We start from the raw sequence: 14597 nt of genomic DNA, 5'->3' as shown, positions 1-14597 counted from the left end.
ATTTAAAAATGAAATAATTTAAATACACTGGCTTCTGACTTCATTTTTGAAACTACGTTAAAATACTATCTTGCTTCTCAAATCATTAGTTCACGGTATTCCACCAACAATACAACTTTTCTAAGCAAAAAGAAAATAAGCTAGAAAACAATCATTGAAATTCTATAAGCTTAAATATATCATCTAGTTTGCCCAAATCCTAAATCGAAGGAGATAAAGATACAGCCAAAACCAGACAACCAAATTAAAGCATCACATATTTTAAAACATGAATTCCCTATCCTAATCTGTTACCTATTCAAATGGCCTTAAACTGTTTTAGTAAAAATTTCATGAAATTTAAATTATTTTGTTTTCTCAAGTGCTCCGGTCAAATTGGTGATAAACTTTAAGGCTAATTCACAAACATTTATCAGTTTCTCCTTTTCTGGAATTGGCTATTCTGGGAGGATAGAATAAGCTTAATTTTTATTTGATCCAATCATCTCATCGACATTTAATCTCCTGTCTCTTAGACAGCAACTAGACCTTGCCTCCATCCATTTCACATGTGAATGTGATAAAACTCATGGTCAGAATGTGTCTTCATAACTGATCTACAATTTCCCTGTGTTTGTTCTTCATTTATTAGTTCTCATTTCTATTCTTTAGAATCACAAGAAGGGCAATGATGTTCTCAACTTGAATGAATAAACAGAAACCATGCTCAATTTCACATTCATTTTTGCCAAAGTGAGATGTTTTCACCAAAAATTGCCACTAGTCCACATTTGCAGAAATAAAAATAGCCTTTCTCTTTTCTGTGATAAGCTTTGGTAAGGGCCGAGAGTACCCACATCCCACTGGAACAACTGTTAGGACAAACTTGAATGTTAGTCACCAGCATAACCTTTTGAGGTATCACCATAACTGGATTATTCAATCACACATTTACAGAGGCACTGCTATGAATGCATTCATTAATAGTGACATAGGCTGTGGCCAGCTGTCTTTCATGAGACAGATGGGGCTAGATGTACTCAGTTGTCTGATTTCATCTTTGAAAAGCTTTAATGCCCTATGTATTTCTCCTGCTGGTGCTGATTGTCCACTGAAACCTGAGGAAAACTGCCCCCCACCTGAAAACAAAAGTGAGGAGCAAAATAAAAGAATTATAAGCCCCCAAGATTCTAATAAGCAACAAAAAGGATAAAATGATTCAACCACAAAGGCATCTCTCCTTTCATTAAAGAAGACATGAGATTGAGGTTGGAACTGAGAAACCAGGGGGTGAAGCAGGAATCACAAGGAATATGGAGAGGTCTTATCTGCTGACTGTCAGCCCAATTTGGGAGCAGACAACTTGCTTTGTGTGTTTTTTGGGTATGTAGATCCAGAGGAACTGTCCCCTGGTATAGTGCGCTCATAGTCTCAGCCGTCTGTGACTGAAGTGACTGAGATGCTGAGATTTAGGGTTTTTGAGTTTTTAAGCTTTGAATGAGATTTTTGCCTTGACTTGGTGCTGAAATGCCTGTACATACTAGGGCCTGATGATGACATGTCTTGGTACAGAACACACATCTGTGAGGAACACAGGGGAGACTGGTTGGCAGAAAACAGCCTTCCAAAGTGGTCCACATCTTGATGCCTGGAATCATGAAGATGCTAGAGAACGTGCAAGAGAGAATGAAGACAGCACATGGATGTACAGTTGCTTAAACAACTGAACTCAAGAGAGAATGTTATGAATTATCTATGCGCACCCAATGTTAGAAAGATCCTTCAGTGTGGGAGAAGGAGGCAGAAAAGTTTGTTGGAGTGAAGCACCATGAGCATGACCTGAGAAGCCATTGTTGACTTGTAAGATGGAAAGGGCCTTGGGCCAAGGAATGCTGGCAACCTCCAGAGGCCGAAAGAGCAAGAAACAAATTCTCTCTTAATGCCTGAAACTCCTTGAGTGTATCCCAGTAAGACCTGCTTCAAACTCCAAAACTACAAGGATACAAGCTTTGAACTATTTTCAGCCCCTGAGATTATAGTAATTTCCTACAGCAGCAATAGGAAAATGTAGTCACTTTTTTTAGGAGGGACCAAAAAGTAAGAGACTATCAGTCAATGACGTGTAGATGAATTTCATCAAGGCTCTTTACTACACCCATCAATGATAAGGGGAAATGACTTATTGATTTATTATTTATGAAAAGAGATAACTTACACGGGTATGCAGCTCTTCATTGATGGATTCTTTTTTATTGGTTTTTCTAACATCCAGGTACCTGACCAGAGGGCCAATTGTGATTCCCTAGATTGTGAATTTAAAAAATAAAGGATTTAATTGAGGTGCATATTGGTATGACAAAGAGCAAATCAGTTACAAAAATTATTATAACAACGTGCTATCATTTGTTTTGTACTAGCTTCTACTGGACAGTTGAGCCAATGTTTCAGTTTTTAACTGATTCTCTTAAATGCTTGATCAAAAATATACAACATTGTATCTTACTATAGGCATTTGAGTTCATCCCTCAAAGTAACTTTCATTTGTTCAACAGTTAATACCAATTAAGACAAATGCATGTCTAATCAAACACTAATTAGGTCCTTCTTTTCAGAATCATTGTGTAGTTGTTATACTGTTTCTCAGAAATATGCTGACTTAATCTGTTATATTGATTAAAAATTAACATATTTTAAAAGCTAAATAATGACCATGAACATAATTCTGAAATATTTGGAGCATCTAATTAGTATTGAACCAAAACTTGAAAATCAGATTTAGTGACTTCATTTATATTTTTCTAATTTAGCACATCACTCTGAAGAAATTATTTATTTTAAATATAAAAAAATCTACCAACCTGAATGAACACAGTAAAATATATAACTACTAAAGTAGCAGTGACAAACATTTTCTTCCTAGGAAAAAGAGATAGAGGAAGCAAAAATGCAAGTGAAAAACTTCCAGCTCCTCGAACACCACTGTAGAAAATTATGCACTGGTCCTTGATGGAGAAGGGGAAAGTCCGAAACTTGTTACTGACATAGAAGAGAGCAAACACGCCTAGAAAGGGGGAAATACGTGTTAGAGCCAAGAGTCGTGCATGGGTGACCAAAGGGTGCATGCATGATTTTACCACATGCCCTGTGCATTCATCTTAGCCACAATCCCTTAGGAACCTTTCCCTTTGGCTCAGCGTGGGCCAGTAGGGTCTCAAATGTAAAGTCTTTCCCCAGTAGCTCTGTAGAGCTTGGAGTGTGTGTGTCCCTGTAATTAAAGTAAGAAAATACTGAGTTTTAGATACCAGGCACATATTTTTATTCTATTACCACAATTTCTCTTTTTAAAAAAATTAAATAGAGCAAGGGTATTATTTGAATATTAGTGACATCATTATCACATATACTTATTCACTAACCAGAGGAGACTCATGCATTAAATAGGAAAGAATCCCTTCCAGTGGTCTCTAAAGAGTGAGGGATTCTTCATAATTGGCTCAAATCTTCCCAAGGTTCATTGGAAACAAGAAAGGAAGTTGACAAAGTGTTTATTGCTAGCGAGCCTTTATTGCTAGTGAGTTTCTCAAGTGCAAAGTGGGAGAGTTTATTCAAAACATAGTTTCTCTCTAGTCCACTCATTTTCCATCCTTAATTGGTCCATTGGACTTAGCCACCATCAAATCAGCGGTTTCTGGGTAAAATGATCCCTTGACTAAAGCTGTTATTGCCGTAGAATAAAGCTCTTCTCGTCCTTGTGTGCACAGACTACACAGACTAACCAATACTGTGGCCTTGGGTGAGGCTCTTAGTCATTTCATGTCCTCAGAGTCCTCATCAGCTCAGAGATCACAGTGATTCAGGCTTCCTTCAGTCCATGCAGGGAATTCCTTCCTGGAAGCCACACACACACTAGATTCTGCAGGTGCTCAAGTCCCTCATATCCAAAGGTGCGTAATTTACACATAATCTACATGTATCCTCTTCTATACTGTGCTTATTTATTTTAACAAACAGAGCAAATGAGAGATCTTCCAAATACTGGTTCACTCCCCAAACAGCCACATCAGCCAGGTCTGGGCTGATGTGAAGCCAGGAGCCAGCAATTCTATCCAGTTCTCCCACATGGGTGCAGCAGTTGAAGTGCTTGAGCTGTAATTTGCTGTCTTCCCAGGGACATGGGCAGTAAGCTGGATGGAAATGAAGTAGCCAAGACTTAGATTCAGGTTCCAATGAGGGATTCTGGTGTAAGAAGTAGAAGGTTAACCCCCCAATGCCAGAACCCCTACCCTTCCTTTATGCTTTGAATCTTGCTTGTAATAGTGACACTATAAAATCACATAAGCAGTTGTTACACTGCATTGGTTGGGGAATCATGAGAATAAATCACACAGATGCATTTCTTTTTTCAGATTTTTCATCCATAATTATTGGAATCTGAGCGTGAAGAACCCGAAAGCATAAAAGCTTTTTTTGCCTCAGAAGGTAGGTGAAAGGCTAAAGATATGCAATATCCATAAATAACACAGTGCAGGGCTTTGTGTGTTAGAATCCTTCATAAGTGCAAAGGATTGTTAGCGAATGGATTGAGAGGAGAGCAGAGTTCAGGGGAAGAACTGGATTCTGATCTGTGCTTTGGCAATCGCCGCCGTGATGGCTGCATGTCAGGCATTCCATTGTCAGTCACTCCAGTTCCCTTAACTCTTAGGTTACAGAGCTGCCTGGCTGGTCTCTGCACTCATGCATAAATTCTCTCCTTCACAGTTTATTTTCATGAAGGCTGGACTGTAGCGTTAGCATTAGTTCCACTTCTCCAGAGTTGTGAAGTAGTAGAGCTCAATGAGAACTGGTAAATGTAGACAAGGCATAGTGATTATTGGGGAACATGGTTTTTGAATGATTGACTGTCAGTTCAAGTTTGTACAGGAAGTTAGTAGTGATGCTGAGATCTGACTTACTATTTTGAAGTTTCTATCAGTTTTCTTTCTTCTTTTCCCAACATGGACCCAAGAGGCATAAACATACAGAGCTATCAAATGAATATTTCAGTATGTTCTACATTCATAATATTCCTTCACAGGCCCTAAAATGCATCCCAAATCAATTTGGAATAGGTATGTTCTAGATAACTTCTCTACCATCTCTAATTTTTCCTTGACTATTTGGCTTCAACTCATTCATCAGAATCATTTTGTAAAACCTTCAAGCATCATTCAAGGTCATTCTGAACAAAAAGCAAGATATTTAGTAGTATGATGACTAGTCTATTTTACTCCTAGAACATAAATATACAAGGTAAAGCAGCAGCCACTAGATCTTATTTTTAAAGAGTCGGGTTGTATCAGACCAGTGTTGCAGTTGCAATGGATTAAGCCATTGCCTATGAAGCTGGCATACCAGTTAGGTTCTGGTTTAAGTCTTGCTTGCTCCATTTCTACCTTCCTGATAATGTGTCTGGGAAAATAGCAGAAAATGGCCCATGTACTTGGGCTGCTGCCAATTGTATGAGGCCCAGACGGAGTCCCTAGCTCCTGTTTTGGCCTAGCTGGTGCCAACCGTTGCAGTCATTTGGAGAATGAACCAGCATATGGAAGATCTCTTCAGTATTTCCCTCTATCTCTGTAACTCTGACTTTCAAATGAATAAAAAAGTAGCTTTTAAAATAATTAACCATGGCATACAGGCGTGAGGCTAGTTATACTATCATTGCCCTTTACCAATGCTAAACTCTTTAAAATGTAGATTGACTTCTGGGTCCATTGTTTACTGTGTAGCATGTACTCATGCAGTCAACCCTCAAATGAAACCGCCTATGCTATTTAGGAGTCCGCTGTCTAACTTCCCTGACTTCCAGGGAATACAGTTTGTGAGATCTCATCTATCCTGTAATAAATGTGCCTATGCCCACAGGGTAAATGGATTTTAAGAGACAAAAGGGTTCAAATTGGCACTGACGTGTCAAACAAGCAATCCATGGACAGAGTTATATTTAAGTGCGTAGACGTGAAAGTTCTCCCTTGAACTGAAAAAATAAAAAATATAGCCATTACTGCAGCTTTGCTTCAGTGCAGGACCTTGTTAGCCACTAAGCACTTACAGCTGAAGACTGCAGCAAACGCCTGGTCAGGGTAAGGTGCCTACGGTCCCTAACCAGTCTAGTTAGTTAACTTCGACTCACTACTTCTGACTTTTCACTGCGGAATGCTATAAGAAAGCTTTGAAAAAGAAGCAGCTATGCGAGAGCTTTTTGGGGCCCTGCTGGCTCTTACTGATGGCCCTCCAGATCTGGCAGAAGATCAACGTGAAGCAGATGAAGGCCCAGTTCCATTCGTGGTTCTTGCCAATGGTGGACACGCCCATGAAGATGAAGATGAGGGTCTCGCTGACACTGCTCAGCATCTTCATGAAATATTTGATAGTCGTGTAGGATGTCTGGGACACATTTTCTTCCACGTACTTTTTCATTGTCACCGCACAGGCTGTGATCCTACAGAGGGAACAGAGTGTCAAAATGAACAAGGCGTGGCCCCTCCGCCAATGGTCCCCATCCTGGCAGTGATGCAGGGGTAGGACACCTGCTTTTCTCCAGAAAGGCCATCTGCATTGCCCTTCTTCGGCCGTAGGCTTCCCACAGACTTTCATTCTTCATCGTATTCCCTCCCAAATACGTTCCCACAGATGCAAGCTGATGGTGGTGGGGAAAGGAAGTGTGCATGAGCTTTTCACAATAAAATTGTGCGCAACTTATGTAAGCAAACTGGGAGTGGAGCACTGTCTCCTCTCCCCCACGGAGGCCTTGGGTCCTCTCTCCTTCACTCCACATGAGTCATGGGTACTGCAATGTGGATTATAGGAAAGAGAACACACCAGAAGCCAGGAATGCCAGTTCTTCCCTGTGTGCCTTTCTTCAGCTTTAGAATTACATTTTCGAAGAAAAAAAAAAAGAAGCCTACCAAGATGCAAATTTACCCTTCAACTTTTCCCAACTCTTTCATGCCTCAACATTTCTGAATATTCTAAATTGATGTTATAATTGCTACACTCTCCTTAGGCAAATCATGAGGGGGGGAAAAAAGGTCAAACACAAATATTGAAGAGAGCATTTGCTTGGCAAAGGACCTGAGTCAGATTTTACAGCTTTAAGGATGATGGTCAGCAACCATGCATTTTCTGGAAGCCTGATTCACACGAGGTACTCTACAGTCTCCGTATGTTACTGCGAGGGTTCAGCTGCTGTTGGTACTCACGCCAAGATGCCAGAGAGGTAGAGTGTCTCAGCGACCAAGTAAGACAGATAGCTGAACATGAAGACGATCAGCGGCTCAATGGCAGAGATATTCTGGGTGAAGCGTGTAATGAACGCAGAAATGAATCCAAAAATAATGCCGAAAAATACCCCCCCACAGCCCACAACAATGAATCGCGCACATCCAGCCAAAATGTCAACAGGTTCTATGCTTTCAAATTTATGCATCTTTGTGAAGGCGATCAGTATGTTGTACAAGACCTAGGCAAAAAAAAAAAAAAAAATTACTAATTAGAAATGGTAAATACTACACATGCAAATTCACAACTTTGCATCAAGCTGAGTAATAATAAAATATTCCACATCAGTTATTAACACAGCCATTAGTTTGTAATATTATATTCTTAATGATTCTACTAAGTGTGGCTATAGTGAAGAGCTTTCACACTAGTTTATCACTTTATACACGCTTATGGAGATAGAACTGATAATTCTCAGATTTGATCATTATACATTGTATACATGTTTGTTGATTTTTTACACATTAGTATCAACTGATTATGTCAATTAAAATATTAATAATAATAATAAATTTTTTTGGAAAGGTTTTTGGCCTAAGAGATTAACGTTTCTGTATCAAAGTGCTTGGGTTCAATCCCTGCCCCTGGTTTCTGCCTGCAGTCTTCGGCTCGTGCAGACCCTAGGAAGCCATGATGAAGGCTCAAGTGCTTGGATTACTGCTACCCTCAGGGGAGATGTGCATTGTGTTCTAGCTCCTAACTCAGGCCTGGTCCACCCCCAACCAGGATGGACATTTGGGAAGTGAAACAGCAGTTGGAAACTTTTTCCGCCTGCATAGTTACTGTGTGCCAGTGTTCCTGATCAGCTTAATCTGTCAGCGGGTTGTAGTCCCTGTAAGCTTCTAACGCAGCCTTCCATGTGTGCTCTATAATCAACAATAGAGTCCTTTGAAGCGTTTCTCGTTTTATTTGAAAGGTGAAGAGTCAGAGAGAGAGAAGGATAGAGTTCCATCTGCTAGTTCTTCTCCAAAAGAACCCAAGAGCCAAGACTGGGCCAGATCAGAGCCAGCAACCACCAACTCAGTTCGGGTCTCCCACCAGAGTGGCAAGGACTCAATTGTTTGAGTCATCATTTGCTGCCTCCCACGGTGTGCGTTGAGAGCAGAGATGGCTCTTGACTCCAGAACTCTGCTGTGGAATGTGGGCACCCCCAGCCGATGCCTGGCTCAGCATTTCTCTTCTAAGGTGATCAAAAGGTTAAACTCCCTAAAAACAGGGTGTGGAAGGGACATTGCAGGAGAAAAAGGCTTCTGGAAATTTCCTGGGCCTTTTGTGGACAATCAGTCCTGAGAGTGTAACTCTTGCCTTGACTGGAGTCTGTGAGAGCCATCAAGGTGTGAAAATGATTCCTGTGCATGCGTGCACCTTGAGTTGGAACATCCTGTTAGGGTACCATGAACTGTACAAGAGATGGTCCCTGGGGTGGCCCACAGGCCATATGGCATTCCCTTTAGGTAAAAGACTGCTATTTTCTTACCCAGAGATGGGCAATACATGCTTGACCATCTGCTGAAGCTGTTCCTAGAGTGGTTCTTTGTTAGTTGGAGTACACTGAAAACAAACCTCCCTTTCATTTCATCTTTTTTTTTTTTTTATCTCAGTCTAAGCTGTATATCACATTTGTTAAAGATAATTTGTGACTTCTGCTCTAAGGACATACAAAAGTAGGATAAGTCATTGGACTATGGGGATAGGAATCCTTGTGTTGGGGACCCTAGATTCTAACCATTAATCCATTTCTCACTATCCATTTCTGCACAAGAGGTGAAAGCCAGGCAATGAGGCTCTTGGCTTTGGAATGTGGATGCAGAACCAAGTCAGGCCTCTCGGCAGCTCACCCGTGACTTGTGCTCATTCAGAATATTGTTACCAGTAGACTTTGCTGATGGGAGAGAGAAATGATGTGCACAAATCAGATTTACTGAGAAAAAACACAAAGGAAAACCCCACAAATAATGTACAAATCATCTCAGAGAGAAGCACTGTAACCATTAATAAGTCTTTTCTAATCTGTTTGGCACCTGTCATCCACCTGCTCTCTGTGGAAGTTAGAATCTGTAAGCCTGATGGGAGTGCAACTGCCCAGTCCCTGGCTGCATCTTTGTTCCCAAGTTGCTACCAGCTAAGCATGGAGCGTGGCAAAAACACTAAGGCAGACCACTTCCTGGGAGGCACAGGATGCCTCTGATGAGTGTCCTTACCCTGAAGACTGCTGGATTAGCCTGATAAACTCTGAGAAATTCAGGAGGATTATCCTACGTGGTTTCTCTATATCACCTGGCCTCAATCTACACTGTGACTTGAGGGGTTGGCCCTTGCCCCTGGCTCCCATTCCATTGTCTCACATAGATGATTCCTGTAATAAATGTCTGTGTTCATAATGCTCTCAGGATATCCAATCCATGAACAGGCCAGATAACATCTATCTAGTATCACCCTTATTTTCCAAAACTCACACAATACTGACCTTTTATTTAAATAGAAACCATGGTTTAACAATTTCTTCAACAACACATTAATCATTCCGTAGTGTGTTATTTAACTTGATGGAGTTTTTAAATTTCTTTTTTCTTCCTATTTTCGATTTTGTATTGTAGCCTTTTATTTAAGAGGATATATAATAACTGTGTAATGGAGACTATCATATCCAGATGTGAGGATACAATGCAGTATGCATCTCTACTTCCAGATCAGATATGGACTCCCAATGAAGCTGTTGTCATATCTTGACAATAGGATGCTGGATTCTCTGCCATTGTCTGTGCCCACAATGAGGGACATTGACTGTGTATGAAGAACTATACTATAGTAATAATATAGGGGAACTCAATGGGGCAGGGAGGTAACTTGGGGAGGGGGAAGGGAAATCCCAGGGCCTATGGAACTTTATCATAAAATGATAATAATAATAACAACTATTATTAAAATAATAAAAGAAACAAAAATAATAAAAAAAGCAAAAAAAAATCTTGACTGAATATCTGAAGTATATTTGTGAATTTTGGTTCAAAATGAATGTGAAAGGACAATAGTGGTCATTTCCCAGTTCAGTGAATTTGTTCAGTCTAATTTCACTCACTTTCTGTCCACAGAGAAACCCATGCCTGGGTCCTAGAAGCCCAGAGCATTGAACCTGTGGAGTGCAAGTGACCTTCAAAGGAGTGAAGCCAGACACCATTCCATAAACCCGGCAAAGGAAACGTGAATGTGGATCAGTGAGACCTAGGAGGTTATTTGACTCTCAAATTAGAACAAACTAAGGGAATATGATGGGACCCACATATTTAAATATTGCTACCATGAACCAAGACTCTTTTACATAGTTCCCCAAATTGTCAGTAGCTACCCAGTCCATTTTAATGATTTAGAATAGTCAAACAGATGAATTCTGTTCCTGGATACCACCATGCCAGGCCACAAAAGTACCTCACAAGCTAAAGAAGCCTCTAGAATTTAAGATTGTACTTGCAGACACAATCTGTAGAGCTACAAGGAAAATCATTCCTACCTTTGAAATTACCAGACTCTGGAATAGCTTTATAATATCAAATTATTTTCTTTTGATTCTTTTTAAATCTTAATTTAATCTTCTTCCTTTTTAAAGTTTGAGTGATAAATATTATTTATTCCTTAAAATATTGACATCATCTGTGTATTTAAAATTTTACTACCTTTAATATTCTCGTCCTTTTATTTAACTTGTATTAAATTTGCTCTACTTTCTATAGTTTCTTCTGGTAGAAATTATGTCCCATTTTTTAAAAATTGGTTTATGATGCAATTCCATAGAGTCTGGGATTTCCCAGCCCCCTCCCCAAGTCCCCTCCTCCCCACTGATTTCCCCCATAGTGTTACAATGGGTGGTCCTTTATGAGCAGTCATAAGTCCATCATTCCACTATTGAAGTGTTTCCCGACATGGTAGGCATGGACAATGTAGGAGAGTCCAGCATCCTACTGTCAGGTATTTTCAACTGTTTCACTTGGGAATCCATCTTTGGTGTGGATTCAGAGAGACATATTGCTCTATGTCTCCACCTCTGGGCATGTCATTCTCTGCTACATTTCTACTATACATCCCCCAAATACAGAGCCAGGAAACAGTCCAAAACAGGGAGAAAAACACAACAAAAAACCAGCATGCTACAGAATTACCAATGCATCGCTAAAGTGATGAAAAGAAAATCAAAAACCTTGTAGAAATCGATGCTACTGCATGTCCCATGTGGTAATGGAGAAATGACAATTAAAACAAAAACATCATTGCCCATGAGATGGAGCAAAAGCAATGTTGAAAGGGCATGTACTTAATTTTATCAGAACTCTTTCAATTATAATATCATAAGCATTCAAAGCCATAAATTTTCCTTTCAATACATATTCAACAGCAATCCGCCAACTTAGATACATTGGGTTTCCAATATCACCTAGTTCAAAATATTTTCTAATTTCATTTATACTTTGTAAGTGTATTGTTTAACTTCCAACATTGGCAATTTCGTAAATATCTTAATTTATCTTCAATTTAATTCTCTTTTGTATAAAAATACACACTGCAGGTCCTCAAGGCTTCTATATATATTAAGGCATCTTTAATGTTCAAATACATGCTTGTTTTTAGCGAATACCATGTGCACTTAAAAGTAATGGTTACTTTTCAGTAATGAGCATAGCATTTCATAAATAACAAATAAGAAAAGGTTGTTAATAATGATTAGGTCCTCCAAGTCTTGCTGATAGAGTATGGACTTTTTTCTAACATTTCCTAAAATAACGATATGAGACTCTACAATTATGAGTATGAAATTGTCATTTCTTTTATGTAACATTTTTTTTGTTTACCGTTAAACAGTTTTATTATTTTTTTCCTGTTATTATTTAAAATTATTTTTCCATAGGCACAGGGATTCTCCTCTTCACCCCCAATTCTCCCTCACCCTGTTTTAGCTTCACACATTCGGTGGCATACTATATTGCTAACTGCATGCATATGTAGAATTATAAGTATTTTATCTTCTTTCCCACTCAGCCATTTATTATTATGTGTTTAATTTTTACTTCTTATGGATTTCCCCTCCCACCTTCCCCATTTCCCCTCTCTACTATTGTTTTCCACTATGATGTAACAATAGTTTAGTCCTTCAGAATACAGTTACAAGTCCATCATTTTTCTGTTTAAGTGCATCGTGATGTTGTAGGTAGGGACCATGGTAGAAAGTCCAGCATCCTATTGTCAAGATACACTTAAGAGTTTCATTGGGAGTCCATCTTTGATTCACAAGTGGAGCTGTATGCTACAATGTATCTTTACTTCACAGTATACTTGCCTTCATTATACAGTTCCTTTACATTTATGTACGTATGCACTTGTTTACCTACAGGTCTATTGGCCTTGTATTTTGCATGAGGTTTGCCTTGTATCAGAAAGAACATGCATTTGTCCTTTTGAAGCTGGCTTATTTCAGTGAGCATAATGGTTTCTAGTTGAGACCATTTTGTTGCAAATGATAGAATTTCTTTCTTTTTAATGACTGAGTAGTGTTCCAAAGAGTAGATGTACCACAGTTTCTTTATCCATTCCTCTGTCAACTGGCATCTGGGTTGTTACCACGTCTTTGCTATTGTAGATTGTACGCTTGTAAATATAGGATTACAGGCAACTTTCTCACATGCAGGTTTCATTTTCCTTGGATATATTTCCAAAAGTGGAATAGTTGGTCAATACAGTAGATCATTTTTCAGTTGTCTTAGCACTCTCCACACTAACTTCCATGGTGGGTGTACTAGCTTACACTCCCACCAAGAGTGAAGTAGGATGCCTTTCTCCCCATGTCCACTCTAGCAGATGTTGTTAGTAGAGTTCTGAATGTAAACCAATCTCGGTGAAGTCAGGTGGAACCTCAATGTAATTTTTCTTTGTATTTCCATGATAGCTAGGGAGTCTGAGTTCATATGTCTGTTAGCCATTTGAATTTGTCCTTTTGAAAAAATGTCTCTTAATTTCCTTCACCCATTTCTTCCAAGAGCTCTTTGTTTTGCTGTGATTGAGTTTCTGAAGCTCTTTGCAAATCCTGGTTATTAGTCCCCTACCTAACAACTGACACTTTATCATTATGATGAACTCCTATTTATCTTTGTTACACTTTCCATTTTGCTTATTTTCACACACTAAAGCCACATCAGCATTTTTGTGCTTCCAGGTTACCTTCTCTTTTTGCATCCATTTGCTTTTAATGTATCTATGCTTCTACAATTAAATTGCATTTTTGTAAACAGATTATATTTGGGTCTTGCTTACAGTCAGTTGTAGCTTATGTGATTTTAATTGGCATATTTAGCACACTAACATTTTATGTAATTATTGTTTTGGTTGTACTTAAATCTACTACATTTTTATTTGGTTTCTGTCCTCCTGCTTTGTTCATTGTTCTTCCCTGCATTCATATTGTTTTCTTAATTATTTTTTAGATCTGATCAACTGGTATGTTTCTTTGCATTATGTTTGGTGGTGTTCTACAATAAAGTTCTTGACTATTTGCAGTCAAATTTGGATCGCACGATATCACTTAAAAAAAAAAAAGAACCCTCAACAGCTTGGAAGCTAACTTCTATGGCATAGAACTTGAGAAGGGGCTTTCTCACTCCAGAACACTGCTAGTATACAGATCTTTCAGAATCTCACCAATACACTATCGGCTATGACACACCTCAGATGAAACTTTCCCCAGCTTTGATCCATGGTAGTTATCCTTTCATGTTAACACAGATAGAATTGAGTAGGCACAAACGAATTCAAAAACAACATGATGTAGATTGAGGAGCAACGATGGGACATTTAAAACTGTGATTCATAGGGAACCCAGAAATTAGGAATAATATAAACTAAGTGGATAAGTAGAAAAGATAATTAGTAGAATTAGTAAACAAGTAGAAAAGACAATTACGTACACAGTATGGGAAACTAATTGAAATGGGAAGAAAATGAAAATAATTCTATAGAAACAGCAATCTGAGAAGTGACCTGATAAATCAATAGGGTTACTTTGGACTGACAATGATTCTTGTCAGGACATGAGTCCTGGCACTTCTGAGGCTCTTTAAAAAAAAAAAAGAGAGAGAGAGATTTGTTTATGTATTTTTTTTTTTTTTATCAGAAAGTCAGAGTAACAGAAAGAAGGAGAAACAGGGAGAAAGATCTTCCATCCACTGGTTCACTCCCTAAGTGGCTGCAAAGGCTGAAGCATGGCTGATCCAAAACCAGGAGCCAGGAACTTCATCCGGGTCTCCCACATGGGTATA

The 14597-nt window shown here is 39.0% G+C and overlaps 1 protein-coding gene across 1 annotated transcript in view; it reads right to left on the bottom strand.

Moving 5' to 3' along the window:
- SLC9A4 (solute carrier family 9 member A4) overlaps positions 1-14597 on the bottom strand; it is a 44283-nt gene that overhangs the window by 17866 nt on the left and 11820 nt on the right. Inside the window, exons 3-6 of the mRNA XM_040993378.1 lie at positions 7221-7480; positions 6243-6460; positions 2838-3040; positions 2195-2281 (exon numbers count right to left, since the gene is read on the bottom strand). Of these exons, the coding sequence (XP_040849312.1) occupies positions 2195-2281; positions 2838-3040; positions 6243-6460; positions 7221-7480 (768 nt within the window). The remainder of the gene's footprint in view (positions 1-2194; positions 2282-2837; positions 3041-6242; positions 6461-7220; positions 7481-14597) is intronic.

The sequence above is a fragment of the Ochotona curzoniae genome, unplaced genomic scaffold, assembly GCF_017591425.1.
Source record: "Ochotona curzoniae isolate NIBS_2020 unplaced genomic scaffold, NIBS_Ocur_1.0 contig_883, whole genome shotgun sequence".
NCBI classification, from domain to species: domain Eukaryota; kingdom Metazoa; phylum Chordata; class Mammalia; order Lagomorpha; family Ochotonidae; genus Ochotona; species Ochotona curzoniae.
The sequence above is the reverse complement of the archived record's forward strand: the minus strand, read 5'-3'. Positions and strand labels throughout refer to the sequence as shown.